General features: G+C 48.6%; 1 protein-coding gene across 2 annotated transcripts in view; it reads right to left on the bottom strand.

The window, feature by feature from the left end:
- Positions 1-2,611: 2,611 nt before the first annotated feature.
- Positions 2,612-15,363, bottom strand: part of CMTM7 (CKLF like MARVEL transmembrane domain containing 7) — a 48,603-nt gene continuing 35,851 nt past the window's right edge. Inside the window, exons 2-5 of one of the 2 annotated variants that reach the window (XM_057706872.1) lie at positions 12,182-12,355; positions 7,725-7,823; positions 5,146-5,227; positions 2,612-3,202 (exon numbers count right to left, since the gene is read on the bottom strand). In XM_057706872.1, coding sequence (XP_057562855.1) covers positions 3,189-3,202; positions 5,146-5,227; positions 7,725-7,823; positions 12,182-12,355 — 369 coding nt within the window. In that variant the 3' untranslated portion in view covers positions 2,612-3,188. Of the gene's footprint in view, positions 3,203-3,256; positions 3,432-5,145; positions 5,228-7,724; positions 7,824-12,181; positions 12,356-15,363 lie in introns of those variants that run through there. The other variant, XM_057706873.1, reaches the window with a different exon arrangement.

Raw genomic sequence — 15,363 nt, forward strand, 5'->3', positions numbered from 1 at the left:
CAAAGCCACCAGTCGCCTCAGTCTCCTTACGAGGTCCAGATGCACCAGGTGTTCTCACCGCGGTCTCCTGAGGAAGTTTCTTCCGGTTGTCCTGCCTCCTCCCACCCGGGCCGGCCGCCCTGTCCATTTGTCTGGTGCCCAGTGGGCAGCCTGGCAGCTCCCTTCAGGGTTGCCTGACTTTTTTTTAAGCAGACATATCCGTCTTTTCAATCTAAATCCCACATGAAGTTCCATTACTTAAACAGGAAATTTGGCATTCATATGTTATTTATTTACATTTATAACACTGACTTCTTATGAAGTCAGTCTATGAGTAATGGGATTAATCTGAAAAGCACACAGTTTGGAGGAAGGAGCTGATTGGGGCTGTAGCCTCATCTTCCATGCATTCCACTGCTTGGTCTTGGTGGCGGGAGACGGAAGAAGCCTGGCTCACCCAGGACGTCATGGAAGGTTCTCAGCCGCCTGCCTTCCACTCCTGGCGTCTCCCTGGACCAGCCCAGGCGCAAGGCCAGTCTTCCCCGGGGGCTGCAGGAGGCCAGGGAGCCTGTGCTGGAGCGCGGCTGGCCCAGGGGTTCCACGGTCAGTGTTTGCCGTTGATAACAGGAAGAGTGTGCGTTTTAAGATGTTCGCATATATTTTGCACATAAACTCGACATCTGTGAGCCCCTCGGAGCACCTGTGAGAGTTCACAGGCTGCAGTTCAGAAAGGGCCCTACCCGGGGGGAAGAGGTGGGGCTGAGGAGGGGCCCAAAGGGCTGCAGTGTTTCCATGGCAACAGAAGTTCATCTTCCGGGCTAGGGAAGAGGCCTGAGAGCTGGTGGCAAGGGGAGCAGGCCAGCTCTGGGTCACCTGAGTGTCCTGGCTGGAGGCCCAGGCTGAGGGCTGAGCGGGTCCTGGTGTGTGGGAGAGAAGCTACCAGCTCCGCTGCCGCACAAGGGCTGTGTCAGGCCAGGGCCTCCATCAGAAGCACACTTGTTTCCTTCTCTGGGCCACCTGCCTGTGGAGGAAAGCCGCTGGCACAGGCTGGCTCTGGCCCCGCCCTGCCTGCCCACTCAGAGGCCCTGGGTGGGGTGGTCAGAGGACAGACCTGGACTCAAATCCCAGCTCTAGCCTTAACCTCACTTCCCCTCAGCTTTCTCCTTAGGTCTCCCTACTCCACAGCCTGACCTTCAGGACAGATGTGCTTCCTAGCGGGGTCCTCAGAGAAGGGGGCAGTGCTGTGCCTGCCTGCTACGCCCTGAAGAGAGAACCACAGCAAAGCTGTCTTCCAGAGCCTCTCTGAGCAGCACTCATTCTTGTGGGTGGTGAGAAAACACCTGTGTACAGGCCTGCCAGTGGGAGGGCACTAGCCCACCATCCAGCCCTCCCCAGGGCTCTGCTGGCCAGGAGCTGCCTGCTTGTGGGGATGATGGAGGTAGACCCGCTTTGGTCTCATCTCCCAGTGTCCCTGATGCGACAGATGCCCTTTGGTGGTCACTGTGAGTGACGGCTGGCTCGTATCCTTGGGGCAGGCCCCTGACTCCCATCCTCCCGCCATGGGTCCAATCTTCCCTCCTCTCACATCTCTGCTTGGTCCTACCTGGCTCGGACTGCGGGGTGCGTCACCTCCCCACCGTGCTGGGAGCTGGGGTGGTGGGGATAGAGTCTGGCTTACATGTGGGCACTGCCCCTGGGTGAGCAGCCCCAGAAAGTGGCTGGTGTAGAGAAGACACACAGGTCTCGCAGCCGATATTCTCTACACCTGCAGCGCTTGGCTGTTAGAACACAGCCCTGGCCTCTGCTGCACTGCGGTGCCTGCTGTGGGGTGGGTGTAACTGGATCTCTGCCTTCCTCCATTTCCCAAGTAGCTTTTCAGCTACTTAGGTGCCTTAGACAGAAGGTCCTGCATTGTTTTAAAAAAGAGAAAAAATTGTGGTAAAATATATATAACATTAAAGTTAACCATTTTAACAATTTTTAGGTATACAGTACAGTGGCATTAATTACATTTAGATTATCATGCAGCCATCACCACCATCTATCTCCAGGTTTTCTTTTTTTGTGTGGCTGCATAGCATGCAGGATCTCAGTTCCCCCACCAGGGATCAAACCTGTACCCCCTGCAGTGGAAGCTTGCAGCCCTAACCAGTGGACAACCAGGGAAGTCCAACCAGTCATCTTCCCAAATGGAAACTGCACCTATTAAATACTCACTCTCCATCACCCTGCCTCCAGACCCTGACAACCAACCACCATTTTACTTTCTGTCTCTCTGAATTTGGCCTATGCTAGGCACCTCATGTAACTAAAATCCTACAGTATTTGTCCTTTTATGTCTGGCTTATTTCACTTAACATAATGTCTTCAAGGTTCATCCATGGTGTTGCATGTGTGAGAACCGCCCTCTTCTTTTAAGGCTGCCTGTGTTGCTTTTGAGTCTTGTGTAAACAGTATTGCCTTCCACCCTTAATATCAATTTACTCTGAAAATACACAAATCTTGAGAGGCCAGGACCATGGGCATCCTTTCCTCTTCTCACCTCCAGTGGGGCACATGAACCCAGTGGGCCCCCAGGTAGCATTCACTTCACAGCCTGCTTCTAACTTAATAAGAAATCCTTCTGCAATTGGCCAACATTTTATTAAAAAACACACATACACGTAACGTACACAATGGTAACAGGAAAGGAGCCGTGAGATCTCCTATTTGGGGCAGGCAGACCGCACGGTGCTCCCAAGGCCTCACTTTAAGAAAGAGGGTACCTTCAAGACCAGATTTCCAAGCGAGATAAATTAGGAGGTGGCTGTGTTTTCCTAAGAGGACTTAAGGCAGCGCCCCTCCCCGAGTGCTGGGGGGAGGGGCAGGTTTCGCAGGAGGATTCAGAACCACCCCCATCACCTAAAGGGGGGTGGGGGGCGGTGTAGAGATCAGTCCCTGAGGCGGTTCTAAAGCAGGAGGGAGAGATCAGATTTCCCGGGAGGCTGCATTTCTTCCCCAGACGAGAGGAATATTCTCAGAGGACGTGCGGAAGGCTGCAGAGAGGCTGGAGCCGCTCAGGAGCCGGGGGAAGGGCCCCTCCTGCGCCCACCGGTCCGAGGACCCGGTCTCTCCTGCGGCCGCTGGCTCAGGACCCTCCGTCCGCGGGGTCACACGTCCTGCAGGGCCTCCTGCAGGGCCTCCTGCAGGGCCGGGGGGCTGTGACCGCATCAGACGGCGGCATCTGGGGAAGGAAAAGGCAGAGCTGGGAGGGCTGTCCCAGGGCTGCGCTCGCGCTGCCTTCCTCCGCCCGCACCCACGCCCGTGCGAGGGATCTGGTGCTTCTTTTCAATCCATTCCTAAAACATGAAGTAAGTGATTCCTCTCGGCGCTCCTCCCCACCCCAGGCTTCTGCCTCAGAGGTACTTGAACTCCTTCAGCTGTTTCTTTTGGCTCGTCCTCTGTCATTGTAACTAATGTATTTATACCAACCTTTACAGGCCACTTTTAGACATTACCTATTAACTTTTTTGCACATTCTTTTTTCATCATTCATCTTTTTCTTAAACAGCTTCTCAGAGATACAATTCGTATACCACCATACAGTTCACCCATTTAAAGTGTGCAATTCCACAGTATTCACTATATTCACAGAATTGTGCAGCTATCCCCACAAGTCTAGAACGTTCTCACCCCTTCCAAAAGAAGCTCCACCCCTGCACATTCACCCCTGTATGCCCCTCCACCCAGCCCTAAGCAACCACGACTCTACTCTCTGTCTCTGTGGATTTGTCTATTTTGGACATTTTTCCTAAATGGAATCCTACAATATGTGGTCCTTGGTGACTGGCTCCTTTCACCTAGCCTTCTGTTAGCTTTTTGCCAGTGGGACTATTGGAAGATTGGAGCTCTGCTCTGGCAACCTCTCTGCTGGGCAAGGTAAGGTGTTTCGATATTTTTAATGTATTTTTTTTAAATTAATTTATTGGCTGTGTTGGGTCTTCATTGCTGCACACGGGCTTTCTCTAGTTGTGGCGAGCGGGAGCTACTCTTCATTGTGGTGTGCAGGCTTCTCATTGCGGTGGCTTCTCTTGTTGTGAAGCACAGGCTCTAGGTGAGTGGGCTTCAGTAGTTGCGGCACATGGGCTCAACAGTTGTGGCTCACAGGCTTAGTTGCTCTGTGGCATGTGGTATCGTCCTGGGGCAGGGCTCGAACCTGTGAACCTGTGTCCCCTGCATTGGCAGGTGGATTCTTAACCACTGCTCCACCTAGGAAGTCCCATTTTTAATGTATTTTTAAAAAACAAAGAAAAAGAATAAAGAAAGGAAGTGCTGGATCAAAGAAAGAAGTAAATTAACCAAAACAGCTGGCTCGACTTTCAGCAATTCTATTTCTAGGAAATCATTCTAAAGATAAAAAATATTAGGTGTGTGTATAGGGATATATTTACAAGGATATTCATTACAGCACTGTTTAGTAGGAAAGAAGTTTTTTAAAAAAATCAAAAAACAAACATAATGCCCCCAAATAGGAGACAAGTAGACTGTGGCACCAACACCTAATGGAACCAGTGCAACACCGTGGAGCCATGACGGATGCCAGAGAAGGACACCTAGTGATGTGGGGAAAGTGCCTGAGAGGGTGCTGAAGAGCAGAAGAGCAGGTTACGAAACAGTACATGAAGTCTGATCCTTTAGCAGATGCACACCTCTTGGGACTTCCCTGGCGGTCCAGTGGTTAGGACTCCACATTTCCACTGCAGGGAGCATGGGTTTGATCTCTGGTTGGGAAACTAAGATCCCACAAGCTGCATGGTGCAGCCAAACAAACAAACAAAAAGCACCTCTCTCTATATATATATTCAGAGAGAGGAAATGCCGGAGGGATAGACACCCAGCAGGTGCTATTTCTGAGCAGTGTGATCATGGTTTTTATTAAAAAATTTTTTTTATTTCTATTTTCTAAATGTACTACATTTTATTTTGGTCATTAGGAAACATTTAAAGAAAATGCTTCACCATCAGAGACGCAGATGTTAGGGTGCCCCTGGGCACCATGGCGACAACATGGGAGAGAGGGTCCCCTGCCGCAGGGTGGTGCTCTACTGCCGCGCTCCAGAGCCCGCCTCCTCCCGTTCCTGAGCAGAGGGAGCCTTTTTGGCGATCTGTATTCATGCCAGAACTCACCTGTTGACTGGGTCATGCACGAGATCTTGTAGGACAGCCACACGCTCGCCAGGCAGAGGAAGGTGGCCAGGAAACCGAAGATCTGCACAGGAGAGAGGGGGCAGGAAGCGCCCAGGCCAAGGACAGTCAGTTGGGCAGCGCTTCTTGCTGTTCATCCCTGTGCCTATTTCCTGTACCGGCTGTGGCTGGGAGGGAGCTCGGGGACTCAACTGACCCGGCCACCTGTCCTCATTGCAGGCGTGGAGGTGACACCCTGGCCCTGGCCAGGCCCGCAGCTGGGACGCAGCCAGGCCTCCAGGCGCCACCCCTCGCCTCTGCTCTAGGCAACTACCTGCTCACGCTTGGGTTTATGTTTACAACCGAGCTGGGGCCAAGCCACCGGACTTTAATTATCCTAGGCTAATAAGACAGAAAAAGGAGGAATAGTACATTTTAATGTGGGTTTTTAACACGTTAATGTTCAAACATTTTCTTGGTGTGGCAGCATCGTCTGCACTTCACCCACAAAGATTTTCTGTTCTGTCTGGCTGTACAGCTGTGTTGGAGCCAGAAGCTGTGGCTGGGATATCTAGTCTTAGGTTTGCACATATTAGGCTGAAATAAGTTCAGGCCGTGCTCCTTTCCTTTCTGTGCTCAGCGGTGAGCACCTAGCCCGGCACAGACTCCTCATCTGTGATAAGGAAAGGGCCTCATGGAGGTTCATTAAATGATGGAGCAAGAAGCAGGCAGGGACTCAAGTGTCTTTGCCTGGAACTTGGAAGCATGAAGCCTAGCCTGACTCATTAATAACACCGGCAGCCGCAGCAGCTCACACTCACTGAGCACTTACTTTGTACCAGGCAGTGTTCTAACCCACACACCTTTAGGTATGTGGGTTCCTTTAACCCTCACAGCTCTGCCCAGCTGTCCCCACTCCTCGTTTTGCGTCTCAGGAAACCAGGGACAGGAGGTCAACTCTTTAGCCCAGGACTGCAGAGCCAGCAAGGGCCAGACCAAAGATCTGAGCCCAGAGTCCACCTCTGCTCGCCTGTTGCCCAGGTGTCTTCAGGCCTGCCAAGTGCACGGCTGGGCGCCCCCTGAGGTCCAGCAGGAACAGCCCAGGAGCAGCCAGACCAAGCACGAGATCATCTAGCCTGGCTGCTGGTTTCCACACGCGGCTGCCCTGCCAGCCGCGCCCCACCCCCCACTTGTCCATTGCTGTGGCTCCTTTTGTACCAATTGTCTGCACCACATAATCAGCCTATTAGAGCCTGTCCCGGCCTCTCATTGTCTGTTCTGCACAATTAGCACATTATACACCATCCTGGTCTCCAACGGTCTACACTGCATAATTGAACAGTCTATTATAGGGCTACACAATGCTGTTCTGGACGGCAGTGCCTTGTGTGCTAATTATTTCATGGGCCCTGGCCTCGCCTTCTAAGCTAGATCACCACTTTCTCAGCAGCAGGGACCACATCTTTTTATTTCTTCTGGCTGCCCCTGCCCCCTGCCCGTGCTTGGTCCTAGGCACGGAGATGGTGTATGACAGATGGGGTGTATTGGGATTCCAGGGCTACCACCGTTATGTGCCACCTGAATCAGAAAACCCAGTGGGACTCTCCCCACATGGTCCTGAAACACGGCGGGGGGCGGGGGGCAAAGCCCCTCTGTGCCTCCTCCACCAGCCTGCCTGCCCGCGGCAGCCATCCCTCTTCTTGGCACCTGCCCCGGGGAGGATGCTCGGAGGTTTGGCTGCCCCTCTGTGGGGACCTCCGCCCCCATGCAGACCCCACCTCTCTGTGGAATTCCAGGCACTCACCTGCCCTCAGCCCAAAGTCAAGAGAACTTCGGTACCATGTGGAAGTGAGTGACTATTCCACAGAGATCTTTTCTTAGAACGCATTTGAAAAGTGAGGCAAATCAGTTCTGGCCCATAGGCTCCCAAACTGTAAACAATTAGCTAAATCAGAAATCAGATGACAGGAATCTATAGATCTTTTAAAAATAATGTATATACACATATGTATATCTGTATGATAAACATAGATAACTCCTCTAGCACTATGCTTTGCCCACTTCCATGCTACTTCTATTCAGGTTAGCAGAGGGGCCAGTTTTCACCTTTGAAAGGTATAAGAGTGTTATTTCCTGGCCTGCATACTGTTAAAGTCAGGAGTGGCAAAGCCAGGACTCACGGCAGACTATCACTCGCTGATCAGATAATGTTCCCCTGGGCCCAAAAGAAGCCTCAGAACGTTTCCCTGAACAGGGCTGAGATGGCCACGCGCAGATGATCAGAGTAGACATGAGAATTAAAACCTACCTGCCCCCTGATTTAAGGAGTGGCTGTAAGAGAAAGAGGCCTGGGCCACTGGGGCCATTTCAGTTTGCAAGAGCCCTGTCCAGCCACCTCCTGGTACCCTCTACCACGGGCCCACGTTTAAGGCTCTGTGGAGACCATTGCTGGTGGATCAAGGTTGGGACCGATTCTGAGAAAGAAAGGCCCCAGAGGACAACCCCTTCGCTGCCCTGAGAGGAAGAAAATGAGCATTCAGAACAGGAATTCATTCCTCCCGCCTTGCGAAGAATGTCCTCACCGCTCCAGCCACCAGGCCACTCTGGCTGTAACTCTTGGAAGCTGCCACGATGGACGCGATTAGGAGGAGCAGCGTACCGATTAAATAGTGCAGGAGTTCCTGGGGGCAAAAACAAAGCAGAGCAGTGGGTAGGGAGCTCCACTCCTGGTTCTCAGAGGCACCCCGGCGTCAGAGAGATGAACTGAGGGCAGGGAGGGACACTTCCTCTTCTCCCTGTAACACCCCGGCAGGAGCAGCGAAGTTCACAGGCAACAGGAAAGGAAGGCTGGCCAGGAGGAGGCCAAGCAAGAGAAAAGATGCCAGGCAGGCAGGAAGAGAGGTGACAGAGACAAAGGATGCTTCTCCGGTGAGGAGGGATGTTCCCTAAGGACCACTCCCCTCCTGAGGTCAATCAGTCTGTAGTACCTTGACCTCTGGCCAAAACTACTGAAAACCAAATGAGCTGCTTGCAACTCCCAGTCTGGAGAGTTTAAAGGAAGCTCCAGCTCTGAGAAGCAAAGCCCCTTAAAGAGATATGTGCCTTCACTTCTGCTTCAGAGAAAGTTCTGGGCTAGCAGTGTGCTGGCTTTGGTGGCTGCCTGGAGGGCCTCCCCCTTCTGTGAACAAAAGTCCTAGTTCTGACCTGTTTTGTGTTCCTTCTTCTCTTCTGTTGGACGTGTGCCCTCAGGCCAGACTGCTGAGGGGTCTGCAGGGAGGGCTGACTCTGCCTTGCCTTCCCCTGGGTCTACGGGGCCATCCATTTCCGCCCCATTCACTCTCCATGATAAAGTGAGTCTCTGCAGGCCCTGGATGAGGTGGGGCCTCTGTCTTTCCGGCCACAAGGGAATGCTTCACCATGGCCTTTCCCCTCCCCATAAATACCTGGGCCAGGGAACTGGGGCTTAGGGCCCCTGACAGTGGAGTCTGCCCCAGAGAGAAATTTAGCGCTGTCAAGGCCTACATTAAAAGTGAAGAAAGCTTTCAAATTAATAACCTAACCTTCAAATTAATAACCTAACCTAACACTAGAAAAAGGAAAGCAACTAAACCGAAAGCAGGATGAAAGAAGGACATAAAGATTGGAGCAGAAATGAATGATATAGAGTACAGAAGAACAATAGAGGAAATCAGTGAATCGATAGCTGGTTCCTTGAAAAGATCCACAAAATAGAGAAACCTTTAGCTAGACTGATCAAGGAAAAAAAAGAGAGAAAACATTCAGATGACTGGAATCAGAAATGAAAGAGGGATGGGAATTTCCTGGTGGTCCAGTGGTTAGGACTCGGTGCTTTCACTGATGGGGCCCAGTTTCAATCCCTGGTCAGGGAATTAAGATCCCACAAGCCGAGAGGCACAGCCAAAAAAAAAGAAAGAAAGAAAAGAAGTGAAAGAAGGGACATCACTCTTGATGTTACAGAAATAGAAAGGATTTTAAAAGAATACTGTGATCAATCATATGCCAATAAGTTATATAACAGATGAAATGGAGCTATTCCTAGAAAGACATGCTACTGAAAATGACTCAGGCAGGAATAATCTGAATAAAATCTATAATAAGTAGAATTTGAATTAATAATAAAAGCACTACCCGCAAGAAAAGCTCAGGACCAGGTGGCTTCACTGCAGAATTCTACCAAACATTTCGAGAAGAATGAATACCAACTCTTCCCAAACTCTTCTAAAAAACACTTCCCAGATTATTCCATGAGGCCAATATTACCCTGATAACAAAACCAAAGACATCACAAGAAAACTAGAGACCAATAATATCTCTTATGAATACAAATGCAAAAATCCTCAACAAAATACTAGGAAACCAAATTCAGCTACACATAAACTGAATTATACACCACAGCCAATCAGAATTTATCCCAGGAATGCAAAGTTAGCTCCACATGTGAAAATCAATGTTATATGCCTTATTAATAGAATCCTGGGGGGGGGGGACCTACATGATTATCTCAATAGACAAAGCAAAAGCATTTGACAGATTTCATCCTTTTCATGATGAAAACACTCAACAAGGTAGGACTAGACGGTAACTTCTATTTGATAAATGCTGTCTCCAAACCCCCATCTAACATCATATTAATTGATAAAAGATGAGTGCTTTCCTCCTAAAATCAGGAACAAGATAATGGTATCTGCTCTTGCCACTTTAATTCAACATTCAACTAATTTCTTGCAATAAGCTGAGAAAATGAAGCAAAAAGCATCTAGGTTGGAAAGGAATGTAAAACTGTCTCTATTTACAGATGGTATGCTCTCATAGATAGAAATCCTAAGAAATCCACCAACAATCTATTAGATCTAATAAGTGATTTCAACAAGATTGGGGATACAAAATCAATATACAGAAATCAATTATATTTCTGTCGACTTGCAATGAACATTCCAAAAATGAAATTAATAATTACATTTGAAATAGTATCAAAAAGGATAAGATACTTAGGAACACACTAAACAAAAATAGTTTAAAACTCATACTCTGAAAACTACAAAACATTGGTGAAAGAAATTTTAAAAGATCTAAATAAATGGGAAAACTTCCCATGTTCATGGATCACAAGACTTAATATTGTTAAAATGGCAATACCCTCCAAATTTATCTACAGATTCAGTGCAATAAGAATCGCAGCTGACTTCTTTGCAGAAACTGAAAAGCTAATTCCAAAGTTCATATGGAATTGCAAAAATTCAAAACAATCCTGAAAAAGAAGAACAAATGGGAAGACTCACATTTCCTAATTTCAAAACTTACTGCAAATCCACAGTGATCAAGGCAGTGTAGTAAGATCAATGCAAGAGCTGAGCATCAAGAAATAAATCCATGTGTTTATGGCCAACTAATTTTCAACAAGGGTGCCAAGACCATTCAATAGGAGAAAGAATAGTCTTCCCAACAGATAACTGGAACAACTGGATGCAAAAAATGAAGCTGAATCCTTGCTTCATAACTCAAAATGGATCAAACACCTAAATGTAAGGCTTAAAAGAAAACACAGAGGTGAATCTTCATGATCTTGAATTGGTAATGGCTTTTTAGATGTTATACCAAAACCATAAATGACAAGAGAAAAATTAGATTTCATCAAAATAAAAGACTTGGCCTTTAATGGTTACCATCAAGAAAGTAAAAAAAAAAAAAAAAAAAGGAAAAGGAAAAAAAAAGAAAAAAGAATGGGAGAAAATATCTGCAAACCATATATCTGATAAGGGACATTTAACTAGAACTCTTATCAGTCAATAATAAAAAGATAACCTAATCAAAAAATTGGCAAAGGATCTGAAAAAACATTTCTCTAAAGAAAATATACAAATGGCCAAAAAGCACATGAAAAGATGACTAACATCATTAGTCATCAGAGAAATGCAAATCAAAACCACAAGCTATAACTTCACACTCACTAGAATGAATAAAATCTCAAAGTCGGAAATAACAAGTGTTGACAAGGATGTGGAAAAATTGGAACCTTTACACGTGGCTGCTGGGACTGTAAAGCAGTACATCCACTTTGGAAGATAGTCTGGCAGTTCCTCAAGCAATTAAACATAGTTACCATGTGACCCAGCAATTCCACTCTTCGGTATATTCCCAAGCGAAATGAAAACACGTCCACACAAAAAACATGTACCAGATGTCCATAGCAGAATGATTCATAATGGCCAAAAGGTGGAGGCAACCACATATCCATCAACAATGAAAGAATAAAATGTGGTATATCCCTTCCATGGAATATTAGCTATAAAAAGAAATGAAGAACCGATATATGCTGCAACAGATAAGCCGTGAAAACACTCTACTCAGTGAAAGAAGCTGTCACAGAAGACCACATATATGAGTCCAGTTATACGATTGTCCAGAATAGGAAAAGTTACAGAGACAGAAAGCCAGTTAGTCGTTGCTCAGGGCTGGAGGTGATGAGGGATAGGAGGTACAGGGTTTCTTTGAGGGGATGAAAACATTCTAAAAATGACTGAGGTGATGGTTGCACAAGTCTGGGAATATACTAAAACTCACTGAATTGTACACTTCAATGGGTAATTGTCTGACATGTGAACTATATATCAGTAAAGCTGTTTTTAAGAAGAATACAGTGGGAAGAAAAAACCCTAGCAACATCTGACAGTCTGCTTTAGCTGACAAATCTTATCAGTACTCACAACAGGACAAATACCCAGCACCTCCATCAGCTTCCTCCTTCCATGTGCCTTCTCCAAGTCACACACACACAGCCCATTTTCTGTCACTTGAGAAAACAAGCATTGAGGTGGGAGGCAGAGCCTTCTTGTAGCTGGAAGGTGAGTTTTAGAAACCAGGAAGACAACAGGCAGAGATGTCTACCCAACAGTGGGAAATGCAGAGCTGAAGCAGCCAAGGATGGTGCAGGAAGCAGGATGCTCAGATGGGAAGGACTCGGTGCCCCGCCTGCACCCTGAGTCGTGTGGGCGGGGAGCAGGCCCGGCCCCTCCCTTACCGACAGGGGCCAGCTGATGCAGGTGAGCATGCGGTACAGGCGGAAGAGGTGGACCAGGTAGAAGGTGAGGATCATGATTAGGTTGCAGATGGTGACCACTTCAAAGTAGCTGTAGGCACTGTAGCTGGTCCACACGGAGCACCTCACGCAGATGAACGCCATCAGCAGCACGACCTGGGACGTGAGCACAGAGACATCAGAGAAGTACCCACCCAGGACGCACGCCCAGCAGAGGCACCCAACACACCAGGCACACAAACGGCCACGGGGACTGAGCAGCCGCCACAACCCAGGCTGCTTCCTCACAAATGGGCCGGAACAGCACAGCTTCCCACAATACGAGCTTTTGAAACCCAAGCCGCTGTGAATGCTGAGGATGGCAGGGGGTGGTCCTGTTCTCTTTGTTCTCTGAGGCCCATGTGCCCGCAAGGATGCGTCTTCAGAGAGAGGGAGGGAATTCTGGAAATAACCAGGCAAGACCACTCCCCGTATTTGCTGGGCCTCCACGGGATCACTGTGGTATTGGGCCCCAGGTTTCCACGTTAGGTTAAACTAAAGGAAGATGCCAATGCTTGACTGTTTTTGACCCACCAAAATGTCAATGAGGCAGGTTAATAACAAAAACAGGAAAGGACAAGGCAAACATAGGAAAATGCAAGCTTCAGGGAATAAGTAACTTATGGCCTCTTTCACAAGGTCCTGCCATGGGCAGCGCAAACATCTGGGTCAAGGAGATAAGGGAAAACTAACGTATGCACTCTGGCTTCTGTACATTGCTTCTGCATAGATAAGCATAGCTATAGGCTCCCAAAAAGCACAGGAACTGGTCTATAAGAGGAGAAACTTTCCTTTGGTTCGGGGCTCAGTCTTTGGATGTGACTCCACTGGGCCTGTACTGGTACAATAAACATTGCTTCCTGTATTGCAAGCCTTGGTGTCCTGCCTACCTTTACCAATCCCTCCAACATTTCTGGGGGTTCATCCAGGATCGGGAGACGGTATACAGAGACAGTGCTTTCACCTCCCTTGTCTCCGGGGTGTGAGCCCTGGGACGCCAGAGGGGTGGTGACATCGCCTGGCGCCAGCGGACCAATTGATCCGTAGGAGACTAGCCCTCCCGGCGTGTTGGGGTGAGACTTTCGAGAGCACAACGGAACCCGGAGAGGCACAGGAACCAGTGCAGGGAGCACCGCCCGACAGACTGGGAAGAGCCCAGGTTCATTTTGGTTTAATAGGCCCATCCATAAGTGATGGAAGGGGAGCCTGATCACCTCCCAAGAGTCACCTGAGTAACCTCCAAGACCCTCTCAGGGGGAGAGGAGGAGGCGAAACTGTGACTCGAAGGTTAAAGGATTGGGCAGAGGGCTGGAGCTTGTTGAATGAATGCGAGTAAATGAGATGATCAATTAAGATGGAAGCGAGTGTTGAGTCCTGATCCGGTTCCGTGGCAATCCTCATACAGCTTAAGGTGGTTCTCTTCAGAGAAGTCCTGATGTGGGGTTTATTCCATCCTACCAAATGCTAAGAGATGCCTGAAATTTCCACGAGGGAAGTGGCCGGTGACAGATGAAGCGCATTTCCAAAACTCGATTTTTCTACTCCTACCCTCCCTTGCGTGTGTGCGTGTCATCTGATAAGATGGGAGGAAATGGTGGCAAGCAAAGTAAACCCACCCCCTTAGAATGCATGATTAAAAACTTTAAAAAGGGATATTCAGGAGACTATGGAGTTAAATTGACCCCTAGCAAACTTGGTACTTTTTGTGAAATAGAGTGGCCATCATTCAGAGTAGGATGGCCCTCGGAGGGCTCCTTGGATAGGTAACTAATCAATAAAATATATAAGGTAGTGACAGGAGACCTGGGATACCCAGACCAATTCCCCTATATAGACTCTTGGCAGGATGTATTCCTGATAAAGCCTCCTTGGCTTCAGTCATGCCTAGATGAAAATTGTAAGATCCTGTTGGCACAGGTAATAGCCTCCTCTAGGTGCAAGCCTAAACCAAAAAGGCCGGTCCTAGCGGGAGAGCCAGAGGAAATGCCCCCACCATATGTGCCCTTATACCCTCCCCTACCTGCTACTGACTCAACAAGGAATAGTGAGGTCTGTAACTCATCTGAAACTTCCTCACCCATTATGCCCCAGACATCAGACTCCAAACCATCTCCTAAGGGAAAGTCCCTGAACCCAGGAGAGCAGAAGGGAAATGAGGGCAGCCCACCCTTCACTCAGAGCCGACGGGCGGCCCTAGAGACACCATTGAGGGTAACGCAGGGACCTCTCTAATATGATCAGGATGGACAGATGCAGGGAGAACAACATATATTCGTATATCAGCCCTTCACCACAACAGACCTCCTAAATTGGAAAAACCATACCCCCTCGTATACAGAAAAGCCCCAAGCCATGATTGATTTGATGCAGTCCATAATTCAAACTCATTAACCCACTTGGAGGGACTGTCGTCAGCTTTTATTGACATTATTTAACACCAAAGAGCACCACAGAGTCACACAAGCTGCCCTGCGGTGGCTAGAGGAACATCCACCAGAAGGCACTCTTAACACCCAGGAATATGCCCGGCGCTATTTTCCTGAGGAAGACCCCTAGTGGGACCCCAATGAAATCCAGGGCCTTCGAATGCTAGAACGATACCAGAAGGCCCTGTTACGTGGGATGAAAGAAGGAGGGGAAAAGGCTATGAACATGAGTAAGACCTCTGAGGTGCTCCAGGAGCCTGGGGAAAGCCCAAGCCAACATTATGAGAGACTGTGTGAGGCATTCTGCCTTTACACCCCATTTGATCCTGAAGCTGCAGAGAACCAGAGGATGCTTAATGCAGACTTTGTGAGCCAGGCCCAAGGGGATATCTGGCGAAAACTGCAAACAGCTTGAGGGTTTCGCTGGGATGAATATCAGTCGATTGCTGGAGGTAGCCACCAAGGTCTATATTAATCGAGACCAAGAAGCTAAGTGGGAGGCCGAGAGAAAATCAGAAAGGCAGATTTACTTGCAGCTGCTCTTACGGAAAGGACAGGGTGCCCCCAAGGAAGGAACATACGGGGTCAAGGTCGAGGCCATGGCAGGGGCCTGGAAGTGGGTTTAGAAGGGAAACCAACCTATCCAAGATCCAGGCTGGGACCAAACCAATGTGCCCATTGTCGTAGGGAAGGACACTG

The sequence above is a fragment of the Hippopotamus amphibius genome, chromosome 13 (assembly GCF_030028045.1).
Source record: "Hippopotamus amphibius kiboko isolate mHipAmp2 chromosome 13, mHipAmp2.hap2, whole genome shotgun sequence".
Classification (NCBI taxonomy): domain Eukaryota; kingdom Metazoa; phylum Chordata; class Mammalia; order Artiodactyla; family Hippopotamidae; genus Hippopotamus; species Hippopotamus amphibius.